This window comes from Procambarus clarkii, chromosome 91 (assembly GCF_040958095.1).
Source record: "Procambarus clarkii isolate CNS0578487 chromosome 91, FALCON_Pclarkii_2.0, whole genome shotgun sequence".
Taxonomy (NCBI): Eukaryota; Metazoa; Arthropoda; class Malacostraca; order Decapoda; family Cambaridae; genus Procambarus; species Procambarus clarkii.
In genome coordinates this window covers 278,051-292,800 of record NC_091240.1, presented here as the reverse complement: position 1 = coordinate 292,800, position 14,750 = coordinate 278,051, and the positions used below count along the sequence as shown (strand labels likewise).

The following is a 14,750-nucleotide window of genomic DNA, read 5'->3' as shown; positions in this document are numbered from 1 at the left end:
TTATATTGATGAAGTTAATTACTAGGCAAGTTCAAAGGCAATAGATGAGAACAATGAGGATACAGTGGTGGGGGAATTAGGTACTTTGTTATAATTTTGAATAAAGTAAATGTTGAGCAGTTGTATACTTCCTTAGAAAGGGAGATAATTTTATTGGGTTCCTTTATTTGTATGGTATGTTTACATGATTTAGTCTGGATTTGGGAATATATAATATATATATCTTGTGTGATGTACATGGGTTCTACGACATCCATCTAAGAAGTTTCAAAACAGTCGCAGTATTGAGGAATAAAGTTAGGTAATTACCACCTCATCCAGTGCATGGTGTCTTCCCTGTATATAACACACACACACACACACATACATACACAGCACAAAATGTGGAAGCTCTATAAGGGAAGAAATTGAATGACATAAATTACTCAATACAGTTAAGTGCCAAGAATAAAATGAAAAATGTTAATTTAATGATGTGACTGTGAATTCCATTACCATTTTATATTTGTGTACAGTAGAACATATAAAGCCTTGATCATTTGCATAACCAAGATTTTGTAATTCAGATTATTACAACTAGGTGTGGTCAGACAACATGCATTCCAGGTGAATTATTGTCAGTATGTGATAACTCAACTCTACTTCCATAATTTACTTACTGCCATGTACTTCTTAACTTCTTTCAGTCAACTTTAACCCATTGAAATGTAGTTAAACTTGTTAATTATCAATATTTACCTCAATGAACAGCTTTTAATTGCGTATTTATAATCTTTCAATACAGTATAGTATAAATTTTGTGATCTTTTGACAAAAGCAGGATTTTGATGTCAATTGGATTTTTAACATTATGCTGTGAAATGTTTTGAATATTTTGAAAAGTATAAAAGTAAAAGCTCCAGCATTGCAGTAAAATGATTAAGGATTGGTAAAAGGAACCATATCCTTCAGTTAATTATGTCAATTAATACACAATTTTTCATATTTCAGATACGCCACAGAGGAATGTCCAGAGGCAGTTTTTTTAATGTGCATTCAAAGCATCACTGGTGTCATATTGCAGGCCTTCATGGTGGGCGTAGTCTTTGCCAAACTAACACGCCCCAAACAACGAAGCAACACCATCTTGTTCTCCCGCAATGCCTGTATCTGTCTCCGTGATAGTAAACTGTGCGTCATGTTCCGTGTTGGCGACATGAGAAAATCCTTTATCATTGGAGCCAGTGTAAAAGCTCAGGTTTGTTTTAATTTATACCTATCTGTTTTTTTGGTTAAATAATAATAATAATAATTCATTGTTAGGAGGACATACAGGATTTGTATAGGCTTGTATCAATGTCCCCTCCCTCCCTCCAAGGTCGAATTACTGACTCTTCCTAGGATGCTACCCCACAACAAGCTGACTAACTCCTGGGTATCTACTTACTGCTAGGTGAACAGGTGCATTAGGTGATAGGAAATGTGGTCAACCATTTGTCCCGCTCGGGATTCGATCCCAGAATTCTCGATTGTGAGTCGAAAACAAACCCGACTGTACTTGGGTATGGGTTGGGAGTTGGAGTGCAATGATACTGTATTTATTTTGTGCACACACACACACTCACTCACTCACTCACTCACTCACTCACTCACTCACTCACTCACTCACTCACTCACTCACTCACTCACTCACTCACTCTCTCTCTCACTCTCTCACTCTCTCACTCTCTCACTCTCTCACTCTCTCACTCTCTCTCTCTCTCTCTCTCTCTCTCTCTCTCTCTCTCTCTCTCACTCTCTCACTCTCTCACTCTCTCACTCTCTCTCTCACTCTCTCTCTCACACTCTCTCTCACACTCTCTCTCACTCACTCACACTCTCTCTCTCTCTTTCTCTCTCTTTTTTATTTTTTTTTTTTTTTTTTTTTTTTTTTTTTTTTTTTTTTTTTACTCTGTACTGTAACAATGCCACTCTTTCTAAAAAAAATTATTTTTACTCTTATTTTATTTCCCTCAGGTTTTGCGTAAAAGGAGGACTGAAGAGGGAGAAGAGATTCCTTATCATCAGTATGATGTGAAAGTGGGAAATGATGATGGCTCAGAAAACCTCTTCTTCATATGGCCAATGACAATTGTTCACATTATTGATGAAAATTCACCATTCTTTAATATGTCTGCTCTGGATCTTATGAATGAAAAGTAAGAAATTATTTTTGTTTCAACCTTTTTGCCTAATTAATATGTCTGGTTAATGTTTTTTGTGTGTATTTTCCCAAGTATAGTCATAGAATGAGAGCTGTGCTTATGGTGCAGTCTTATAATCTTTATAACATTAAGTATTGTAACTTTTAATGACTGTTTTAATTTCTGGGAAGGGACCTCTCGATGGCTCCCTGAGCTTAACTCTGATATGAAGCCTTAGCTCAACACGCCAAGCCTTTGAGAACCTTCCATAGCCTACTGGAAGCCAGGACCAGAATCTGGCACACTTCAGCGAAGCAATTAGGAGAATACGGAATAAGTGATTAACCACAATGATGGGGAGGTTATCTTGAGGTTATCTTGAGATGATTTCGGGGCTTTTTAGTGTCCCTCGCGGCCCGGTCCTCGACCAGGCCTCCACCCCCAGGAAGCAGCCCGTGACAGCTGACTAACTCCCAGGTACCTATTTACTGCTAGGTAACAGGGGCATTCAGGGTGAAAGAAACTTTGCCCTATTTGTTTCTGCCTCGTGCGGGAATCGAACCCGCACCACAGAATTACGAGTCCTGCGCGCTATCCACCAGGCTAAGCTCGTCAGAAAATATAAGCACAATAACACACATGACTGCCTATAATAATAAAATATACATATAGAACATAATAGATACAGTATATATTTGAAGGTAAAGGGGTTGCATACTAAATAAAGCCACTAATTCCTTGTACCACATTGGCCATTAGCCTTTAAACGGTGCAAACATACATATATGATTGGACATAACATCAGTTTCTCAAACTTGCACAAACATTTTCCAATTTTTTGTGCATAATCAACTATGAAATGCTCCAACTTTGTCTAAATGATCTCCAATGTAACTTGACAAACAAGAAAATCAAAAATATTTTTAAAACTGAATATTGAAAACTTCAGATTTTTAAATCGGTTAAAAAATAAATTACAGTACTGTATCGCCAATTGTTCATTTGGTGTTATTATGCTCTCAGAATTAGCATATGATCTTCATTTTCATCAAATTAGAATATAGGTTTTCAGTATACTGTAGTTTACTTGGAAAAAAAAATTGTCAATATGGCATTTGAAATATCCGGCAAATTTAGAAGAAAAAAAAATATATACATGTACTGTAATTCCAAACGTTAAGGGTTTATGAAAAATCCATTTTATAGGGATTGTAGAACAGACAGCTGTGTACACTACAGCCTGTATATGTGAAAATGGTGAGAATTTTTCAGAAACTGGATTTTTTTTTTTTTATCTGACTCTAGTAGTTCTAATTCATTAACTTACTTGTATGTTTTAATAAACATTGTTTGGCATTTGTACTCAAATATGGGAAAGTTGTAGGTCAATATGTGTTGAAATGAAATCAAGAAAAATACCCCCAGGGGCCTGGTAGCCTGGTGGATAGCGCGCAGGACTCGTAATTCTGTGGCGCGGGTTCGATTCCCGCACGAGGCAGAAACAAATGGGCAAAGTTTCTTTCACCCTGAATGCCCCTGTTACCTAGCAGTAAATAGGTACCTGGGAGTTAGTCAGCTGTCACGGGCTGCTTCCTGGGGGTGGAGGCCTGGTCGAGGACCGGGCCGCGGGGACACTAAAAAGCCCCGAAATCATCTCAAGATAACCTCAAGATAACCCCCCCCCCCTAAAAATAAATATAGGGGATAATTATAATGATTTCAGGGATATATTTAGGGTATACAGTACTTTATATAGGTGAAAAAAGTGTAATCTGGTCCCTAATCATGAAAACAACCTAAAGAGACAAAGAAAATGGTTTGAAATCTGTGAAAAAAATCAGCAAAAGAAAATACAAAGTCCCAGGTTCTGCGAGTTGTGACCGATTTGTTGACAAATTTCATTCTATCTTCACAGAGTTAGGGATGGGTATGCAACCCCCCCCCCCCAAAAAAAAATATATATTTTTTTGACATTGATGAAAGTAACAGATATTAACATTGGGCAATATATTTATATAACAATATAGAGCATAATAACATAATTAATCATTATTATTTGTTATTATGCCTTTATAGCATTACTCGGCAATGCTATAAAGCACCAGCTGCATGTTCACTTTGTGGACACTTCTTACTACTTTTCTTCTTCTTTAAGCATAGGTGTTCTCCTTATCAACAAAACCTTCTTTTTAAAAAAATTTGTCTAAAATCAATTTCTGAAAATATTTTGATGAAATTTTCACAATGCTGAAACCAATATGTTGGAGATTTGTTTAATATTTTTAAGTAATTTTTACATAATTCCAATATTTTTCACTTCCCTGCTTCTATTTTGCGTCGTTGAAGAGTTAAGCTCATTAGGCAGTTGTCTGCCTCCACTTTCCACATGTCTCCCACCTGTTTGTGTTGGCATTGGCCATCTTCATGCTTCACCTATTTACTGAAATAGCTTTTTTATTGCAGCTTGTTGCAATCATCGTCTCATTTAGTACCTTTCCCAGTGTCGAGCAATTTTTCCAGCTCCTTGTACATATTGGACAGCCCAGAGAATGTTTTATTTGATATGGGAAGGCTGTAAATTGCAGCACTTTCTTGAGAATTTCAAACTTTGTTTTGATGGGGGGGGGGCGGGAGAAGCCTAATGACATATTCCAAGATGGCAGTTGATGTTGCTGCTGAGAGGATCTTGGTGCCTAAAGAGATGGAGGTATAGATGATGAGAGCAGGATGAAAAGAGGGAAAATAATTGGTTGCAGTTGCTTGAAGTAACCAATCAACAAGTAGCCCAAGGTTTGCTCATAAATGAGCAAGCTCAGGCTGGTTTCACATTGGGGCAGGCGACATTGTGCCCAGAGATTCGGTGGAGGGCGGGTTCTACAGACCTTGCTCTATCCCAAGGAGAAGCCTGGTTAACCTTGGAGAGGTTACTTATATGTTTTCTCCGAGAAATTGCAAGCTGAAGAGCGCCAGTGAGGAAAACCAATGGTCAGGGACCAGAGTGATATCAGAACTGAAGAGCCTCTACCATGCAAAGGACCTATGTGAAGGGCCACTCTTCAGCTTACTCTGTACCACATTCTCAAGGACATTACCAACTCAGAAGGTCTGGTATTTGCTGAGGTAAGAAGTGCAATGAAGTGGTTACATGCAAAAGCAACCCTGACTTTGATACCCCAGTGAAAGACAATGAGACAGGTAGTAGAGCAGTGTGAAAGCCTTGCTACACCTGATAAACATTAGTGTGGCCAACGAGAAGTTATGATTTTGCGACATTCCATAGCAGTTGGGAATTGGGCAGTGCAATAGCCCAAGTATGCAGAGACAGTTCCAGTGATTGTTAGTGATAGTCCTCTGGAAGGAGAAGCTGGTATCCAGCTACGAGTGTTTAGTGGAACTTGTGGTAAGAGGCACTCAGGGTCGCATGATGAGGCACAGTGAGGATTTGGGGTTCTCATAAAGTCATTTGCATATGTGCAGTTATCAGGCAGGTATTCAGCATTTTGTCAAGTCTGTAGTAAACATCTGAGTGAGTGAGTACAGTAGTAACTCGTGCATTAAGCAACAAAAGTGGAGCGGCAGAGACTTCCCGCATGTCATGACAACTCTTCAGGGCAAGAAGGGCATGGGGGACAGTCAAGTGATTGATGCCAAGGATATGTTTAGTCAAGTTACTTCTGTTACTTCAAACTGTTATGTCTTGTTTGTGTTACATCTGACCTTTTGAAGTTGTTTGGATCAATATCCTCCAAATTGTTCAGGATTTTAAGTTTTGATGAGATCAGGCCTCTCGTGTCATGTTTGGTTTGCAGTGTTAGTCCTGTGGACCTCAACCTTACCTAGTATGAGTCAACTTGGTTCTGGAATGACTTTTGTTGACCAGTGTTAAAATTTCTCCAAAGCATCTATATCTTTCTGAAGAGAGCCAACTGGGCATTTAAATTAATTTTGGGAAGAAACCAACAATGTAATGTATAACCCGTTTTCTTTTAATTATTTTACATTTCATTAACTATGTGTGTGTCCCTCCTGGCTTTGTTCTTTATTGATTGACCCTGTAGAGGTTGAGTTATAAGTAGCTCCTGTTCACTGTGGAACATATCTGATGGAGGATCTAGGCTTGTGCACATTTTTTGCAGACTCTATGAGACAGCGGATGTCATTTTGGAATTGTCGATTCTGGACCTCAGCCTGATTGTATAAGACATTTGTGAGATCATGCAATAACACTGTTAATGTAATGTCATGGCAGAGGTGCCTTATTAAGCCTTTAAGAAGTTGGGGGGTATCCTAGCTTTAGTGATAAGATGCAGATGACGAGTCACAATAACGTGGCTGAAAAATGATTACCAAACCACAACTCAAAAGATGGAGAAGATGGCACCTCATGGAAAAATAGAAACCAGGGACCGAGTCACTGCAACTCAACATTGTCAGATGTAGTGCCGATAAATCCTTCACTATTGTACAGCATGAAACTTCTATTTTTGTCTCGTTTTAATTAAATTTGTCAAAAATTGGTCATAAACATATTGAAAATACCATATAAAGACCTTTTATGATGCATTTGTTAGTTGCTTATTATTCTAGTGTGAGGTTGATGTAGTGATACACGTGGTAGTGAGTGTGTCTGGGAGGACTGCAGCTTGGCAACTCCTATGGGTGAGCCGCCACTGCTAGCTTTCCATATATATGCTTGTGCGGTTCCATGAGGTGTGATGGGCGAGTTGAGTACAGTGTGCACTAGCTGTGAGCTCATTTATCATTAATGAAGAGTTGTAGACAGCCTGCTGAGGAGGCAGACACCCCATGAAGCCAAGAAGCCGGATGCATGTGAAATACCTGATTGCACAGGTCTGCTAGTTGAACTCCACACACTATCCCACCACCCCTTGGGGAAACAGTTCCTCTGGAGAGTTGCTCAGGTCCCCTGTTGCTTGAGTATGGAAGTCAGAGGGAGCATATAACAAGTATTCCACATGATTCATGCCTTTTGGTGAATGTGGGTTTGGGGACAGTCAAGTTTGGCCAGGGGGTGTGTTACTAATTCTGCTGGCCATTTGGTTTCTAGGATGTAGGCACCCTAGGGGGCCTGACAGCCGAGTGGACAGCACTTCAGATTCGTAGTCCTGAGGTTCTGGGTTCGATCCCTGGTGGAGGTGGAAACAAATGGGCAGTTTCTTTCACTGTGATGACCCTGTTACCTAGCAGTAAATAGGTACCTGGAAGTTAGACAGCTGCTACGGGCTGCGTAACAAAAAGGAGGCCTGGTTGAGGACCGGGCCACGGGGACACTACGCCCCGAAATCATCTCAAAATAACCCTCTCTGGTCTTTTCCTATCTGCCAGAGAGATGGTTGGAGGGAGGGGAAATTGGGGGTTTCTGAAAGACAGAATTAGATTCTGGCCTTAGAGGTTTGTTGGTCCATAAATCCATTTTCTCTCAAGACACTGTGTTCCCCTCTTCCTGATAAAGAGCTGAACATTTCTACCATTCTCCTGAGTACATTATTCTGTTTGTAGCCTGTTTGTAGCCTAGTTTCTCCAACCTTTTTTCCAGCACTAAGTTCCATTTTCTAGTTGTCTTTGTGTGATTCAAGAACTCTTGATTCAGTACCTGCTGTGAAACCAGCACACTGCATCTGAATTGGACCCATCCTCCTCTTGATGATTAAACCATACACCAGAAGATGAGGAGACGTAACATTTTGGTCTGTCCTGGACCATTATCAAGTCAATTGTGATGAGAGCATGGGAGGCATGGGCATTAAGTAAGGCAAAAGTGAGGCTAGGAGCAGGTAAGAGGTAAATCCTAGAGGAAGGTATGAACAAGGTGAAAAGTAAAAACAAGAATGGTACAGATGGGATGGGTGTAATAATTGAATATAAGAATGGGAACATAAGAATACAGTAGGAGTAAACAGAGAGATAAAAATGGGGGGGGGAGGCTTATGACAGGACACGTTTGTTAAGAAGGTTAAAGCATTTGAGTACTGTATGTACTGTGAAAGGGAAGAGTCAAAACAAAGCCAGGACTATAGTTCATGTTGGGCATGTTTTGTATCGGAGCTGATTTGATTAGACCGCGACTGTGAAGAGTAGAGACAGGAAAGATTATTTTAGAAGACCAGTCAGTAGGATGATTAGAATGAACAAATCCACAAGGGACTTTAGGAATGATTAGAATCCCTAAAACGACAGTAGAAAGCATTGTTTGTGTCTGCAGACTTGACACTTCTTTTGTGTTCTTTAAGTCTGTCATTTAGTGTATGTCCAGTTTCCCAAAGTATTGGGAGAGGACAAGATGAACAGGAAATAGAGTAGACACCAACAGTAATAGAAGCAGGAGCAGCAGTGTGAACCAGATTATTACAAAGAGTGTTAGTTTGTCAAAAAATGAGCTTTATGTTTAGAGGACGAAGTGTATTAGCGAGATTTTTTTAGTTAAGATATGAAGGGAAGGCAGAGCACAGTACAAGTAGTGTTGGAAATGGGTTTGGGATGAAAGAAATTTTGTTTAGCTTGAGAGTAGGCACAGTTGATAAAATGTAAGGGGTAACCAAGGCAACAGAAAGATTTGTAAATTAAGGAAATTTCAGAATCGAGAAACTGAGGGTCACTGATGCGCGGAGGACGAGAGAGAGAGACGAGAACACTTTTCTTAACAAGAGGAGGACGGTAGGATAAGAAAGCAGGGAAAAAAGAAACCCATGCATAGTGGTATGTACATTCACTTCTTTTCCTACCATCCTCCTCCTGTTAAGAAAAGTGTTCCCGGCTCTCTTCCTCCGCGCTCTATGCATCAGTGTGTATCCCAACCATGAAGGCCTACCTTCGTGGTTGGGATAATGTCATGTTTGCTATGGTCTTGCCCCCACAAACCAAGAAATTGTGCCATTTGTGCATAACCAATGACATGTACAGTAATTAGAAAAATATGTGCTAACTTAATTGCTTTGGTCACAGTAGTACTTGGGTGATTGACCAAAGCGAATTACTGCAATTCAAATTACTGTATAAGGATTGCTTGTATGTAGATTACTAAGTGAAAATGAGCAAACATTAGTGTAAATGGTACTGCTGCTTGCACAGTTCACTAATCAAATATTATTGTTAAAAGTGTAATGATGATGAACAGGTATACTGTAATTTTGATGTGATAATACAAGTAAATTCTCAAGAGAGATCTACATCAAACTATTTTGATTTTATTTAGTTCTCACTTTCGTACTCATGTGTTGCCTGTGGCCCTGTGTACATTTACTGTCTCGTAATCATTCTGCTTGCCTTTGCAAGCCTTACGGAGTTGCGGATCAAGAGTAAAGTCTGGTAATATTAATTTCTCATTATCATGGCTCATATTTCAGATTTGAACTTGTGGTTTACCTAGAGGGTACAACCGAGTCTACAGGCAACACTATGCAGGCTCGCTACTCATATCAGCCATCTGATGTCTTATGGGGACATAGATTCGAGAACTTGGTATATTTCGACAAGGCCTCAGACAACTATGTTGTTGATTTTAGGGAATTCAACAAAACAAGAGAGGTAAATGTTCATCATTTTAGTTACTGGGTATTAATATTTTCTTCCTTAATAATTGAACCTTTCCCCCAAGTCATACTTTATATTAATAATCAAATAGTTTTTAGCATTGGGGCTTCATCCTGGTAGGCAGTGGCTACCATCATGTGATGCAATTGGGACTTTAACAAGTTGACCAAGAAGCCAACTGGAAAAGATCCAGATCATTTGGTTAACAGGTTGTTAAAGCAACACATTCCTCCACATTCTCTTCTTATAAGGATGGCTTCACAAATCATGTGAAGTCTTGGACACACAGGCAGCCATTAATTTAGATTTTTTATAACATTACAATTTTCAGGTCACAAAGCCATCAATACAGCATATTTAATGTGAGGCTGCGACATGCATTTAACACAGTGCACATGAGCCCATTATATGCACTATAACATGAGAATTATCATATGTGAGCCCAATTTCCCATTATCATATGTAAGCCCCATTATAATAGGTGAGCCCACTCCCCATTATAATATAGACAAGCATCTTAAAATACAGTATTTGACTTTCAGATTCCAACCCCTCTGTGCAGTGCCAGAGACCTCGAGGAATTTAAACGTCAGAGTACCGATCCTCTCCTGTGTTACACTCCGTCAAACACAGACCATATTGTGTGCTTGGAACCTGAAATGCTTGCTGCCGAAGAAGACCAGGCAGGAAATTGAAAGTTGTGAGTTTTTGATAAGGTATTTCAGAACAAATTTATATGAATTGAGGAGGAATTGTTGAATTATAATTACTCATGATAATGAAGATAGTCTACATAAGGATTAGCTAAGGCTTACACTTTACATTGGTTAACTAGTGATGGTACTTTTGAAAATAAAATGTGTTCATTACTTGAAGTTGAACCACAGGCAGCAAAAACTATTAACTCCAGATACTATAAGGATGATTGAGAGCTGTTTTTCTACATAAACTGTAGAATCCTGCAGTATTTTATTATTGATGTGGAAAAATGCAATGAATTTTAATTTGTTGAGCAAACCACACACTAGAAAGTGAACAGACAATGACGTTTCGGTCCGTTCTGGACTATTATCAAGTCAATTGTCAAGACAATATTTGATAATGGTCCAGGATGGACCAAAATGTCGTCGTCTTCACTTTTAGTGTGTGGTTTGGTCAATATTTTTCAGCCACATTATTGTGACTCATCTGCAAATTATAATTTTCCTTTGTTGTTTTATTAAGCACAGTACTGTACTGTAGTAATTACAAATTGTCTTTGTTCTGATATAAAAAACTGAAAAAAACCATGTTGACCTAATGAGTTGAAGTACATTTAAGAACTGGAGTGCATAATAGCTATATAACACGCTAACATGATGACTAATGTGCAGTATACAGTAATAATTATATTTTTGTGTAAAATTGCTACTGTTATGACTTTTTAGACAGTGAAAGTTGGGATCGGGTAAAATAAGCATTACCTTTGTAAGATATACAGTACGCAGGTTTGGTAAATTTTGCATTGGTTTTCAAATAAATTTGTCATCTTGGTTGAAGCAGTTGAAGTAACGTACAGCAGTTGGCCTCCTGTGTGAGACTAGCAAAATAGCCACAACTTCAAGGTCAGTGACCGGAAGACAAACCATGTGCACATACTGTAATCCCCCCCCCCCCCTCCCCCCAATAATATTGTGAAGTGCACTAAATAAAACCAGCTTCGTATTGCAATTAGGATATACAATATCTGTGAAAACTACCTATTTCTGTTCACCATATATATTTTTCTTACTGTTGGTGCGGGAGTTTCTTCCTCCCTGTAGTGCCTTAATACTGGTGATGATGCCCATGGTTTAGCATTTAGCTCTTGCCTCTGCTCCAAAATGTATTTACTTTTACTCGTAGGGACAAGCACATCAAACATTGTATTTAATAGAGCTTATTCTTGTAAGTCTGCCTCGTCCATCTGAGTTTGGATAGGTGCATCAAATTTTATTAAAAAATTAATTGAAACTTAGTGTAATGGGTGTGACTGGGCAACGTACAATAATTTATCCTTAACCTGCTACAATATATGTTAAGGACTACTGTACAGCATTGTAAATTTCATATTGTATTATTTTAATTCCTCATTGTTTTTTTTTTTTATTCATGCAGTGTATTCATCAACAAGACTTCAACTAATTCTTCTACAATAAAATGCATCTTTTTTACCAGTTACTATTTCTTCCACTCTCATTTGTACCTGTCTTAGTGTACATCTTGGCCACACATTCCAATAATTAATACCTTATTTACAATCCATACTTCTGTTTAACATTTGTTTATTTTTATTCATCTAAATTTGTATAATACAATATAGTATTGCAAATCAAAAATTTATTATTTAATTTCTACACATCAGTAATTTGTAAGCTTGCATGCAGATTCTTATTTAACTCTGTTTATACAGAGGTTTAAATAATCATCCTTTAATTCTGCTTATCTCTAACTCTGTTTAGTGCCACAGACAGTGCTAAGAAGTCTTCCAGGCTTGCCACCTTGACTTGATAATTCAAACTCTGGCATCCCAGACTACTACGACACTATCATTACTTTATATTGTTTTAACTATTGATTGCATATATTAAGTATGCATTCTCAGTTAACAAATACAGTATTATATTAAAGCGTGTGCATCTTTATTGTTCAAAATGACATTTCTAAATTTGCTATTACTGTATTTATAATGGTGGATTATTACTCTCTTCAGCTCCTGTCTGTGCTTATAACCATTGATGCTTCCCATTGGTTACTCCACTTTGAAGAGATGAACATGAGCATGTAGACTTTTAGGCTTTTAAATCTTCAAATATTAGACTTTTGATGAGCACATGCAATATTTGCAGAAGAATCCTTGAAGCTGGCTCGGGTACAATCATCTGCCTCCTACTTGCACTGAGAAGAGCCTGTGAGAAAGGCTAAAGAGTTTGAGTAGAGGATGTTCCTTCCTCATTAAGAAAATGTGTGAAGTATGAAGACCTGCAAAGTTTGGGTGAAAAGACTTGCCCAGATAAAGCTGTAGCAGGCCGTTGCATTAACCTTTTTAAATGACAATGGGATGTCTCACTACAGACAAGTGTTAAGACAGGGAAAACAAGTCTGGAAAGGTTCTTAGTGAGAAAAACAAGCAGTGAGCCACAATCAGGTCCTAGTGGTATGCAGGCAAAATGTAGGAGAGAGAGAGTACCCTAGAGAAGTCATCACTGCCTGATGTTAAAATGGAAGGGCACTCCCCTTCAAAGCACAAACACCTCTCCTCCTTCCCCCCCCCCCTCCTCACAGTCTTCCATACGCCAACAAGTCTTCAATAAAGGTAAGCTATTAACTTGTACATACTATAGTACAAAATATTTGTTAATTTTGTATGAAATGTATTTTGAAGTTAATATTTTTGGGAGAGTGGAATAGATTAATTCAAATTACATTATTTCTTGTGGGAAAATTTGTTTCGGGTTAAAAGCTGGTTTTGCGAGTGAATTAAATTTGTAAATGATGGTACCACTGTATATTTAAAAATATAGAGAGAACATGATAGTAGTCAAACTAGTACTGGTAGTTACATTGATGCATAGTTAATTAAGCCATTAGTACAAAAACGTACTACTGTAGTTGACATTAATTTGGTTGAAATCTAACAATTCAGTGTCTAATAGTTTTACTCAAGGTTAGACGTTATATATATACTGTTTGTATACATTTATATACAAAGGCAATTGTGATAATATTTTATAGATAATATTTTATCCTGAGAATTTATAAGAAAAAATGCTCCAAAATATATACCATACTGAATGCCATAATTCTGGGAGCAAAAGTGTGTTTATATGTCTCAGAACATAACCAAAGTTGTGCCCTTGTGGGACCGGGCAAGGGTTAAAGAGGTTTCATTGGAATTATGCACAGTCCAACACCCTGATTGTTGTCTTAATTTTTCTTCTGATCCACTTTCCTTATTGACCTCAACATTAGAGTTTAACTTGCAACTGTTTTGTGGCCTTTGAATAACTAGCAGCCAGAATGACTTGCTTCAAAAATTTTTGGGGGGCTTCATCCCTGGATATATAATGAATATAATTTTAAATGCAAATTCCCATTCTGGTCTTATTTTGAATAATGTGTAATTAGACTTAATTACATTCTTACTTTATAGGAGGATGGGTTTAATTACATTCTTACTTTATAGGAGGATGGGTTTAATTACATTCTTACTTTATAGGAGGATGGGTTTAATTACATTCTTACTTTATAGGAGGATGGGTTTAATTACATTCTTACTTTATAGGAGGATTGGTACATTATAATTTTTTTCTAATCAATAAATATATATTAGCCATGTTAAGCTCCAATGGGCCTTTTATATTTTGTTCTGTGCATCTGTTCACTGACTTTTCATATCTTATAAATTTTAAATTTTACTTTAAATATTGTTTCTGCTTTAAATTATTACTTTACAATATAAAAGCAGAAACAATATTTAATGTAATATATAAATGGCATATTTAAAATGCAAGAGCTGTGATCTGGGATTACAGCAGGTTGAGTAGATATATTTAATGGTATTAACAGGTGTGAGTGTGTGTGCGTCTTATGTCGGTAAAAGTACATATTGTACTGTATTGAGGGGAAGAGCATAATGGATGCATGTCTATTTATTTTATTATGAAAGTAAAGAATTTTAAAAATATTGTTTATCATTTACCCTTTATTGTTCATACCCTCCTAGATGTTATAATATAATAATAATATAATAATATAATAATTTTATTCATCTGAAAATGTAAATACTGTACAGTTTATTACTTAAATGAGAAAATTTCAAATATTAATTTTGGCTTTGTGTTTATTTTTTTGCTGTGGGGAAAGCCACAAAAACAGCACAGTACTGTAATATATATATAATGTGGTTAATAGTAGAGTACTGTAGCCACAGGACACCCATTATCTGGATCCCAATTTTCCAGATTCTCAGGTTATCTAGATACAGAAATTATTGGTTCTCCACCCCCATTTTGATGT

The 14,750-nt window shown here is 37.5% G+C and overlaps 1 protein-coding gene across 11 annotated transcripts in view; it reads left to right on the top strand.

The window, feature by feature from the left end:
* LOC123773877 (ATP-sensitive inward rectifier potassium channel 12) overlaps nucleotides 1–14,416 on the top strand; it is a 125,963-nt gene extending 111,547 nt beyond the window's left edge. For 10 of the 11 annotated variants that reach the window (XM_069318596.1, XM_069318594.1, XM_069318592.1 and 7 more), the window contains 4 exons: nucleotides 991–1,237; nucleotides 1,996–2,177; nucleotides 9,527–9,707; nucleotides 10,256–14,416. In XM_069318596.1, coding sequence (XP_069174697.1) covers nucleotides 991–1,237; nucleotides 1,996–2,177; nucleotides 9,527–9,707; nucleotides 10,256–10,408 — 763 coding nt within the window. In that variant the 3' untranslated portion in view covers nucleotides 10,409–14,416. The remainder of the gene's footprint in view (nucleotides 1–990; nucleotides 1,238–1,995; nucleotides 2,178–9,526; nucleotides 9,708–10,255) is intronic. The other variant, XM_069318595.1, reaches the window with a different exon arrangement.
* Nucleotides 14,417–14,750: the final 334 nt, after the last annotated feature.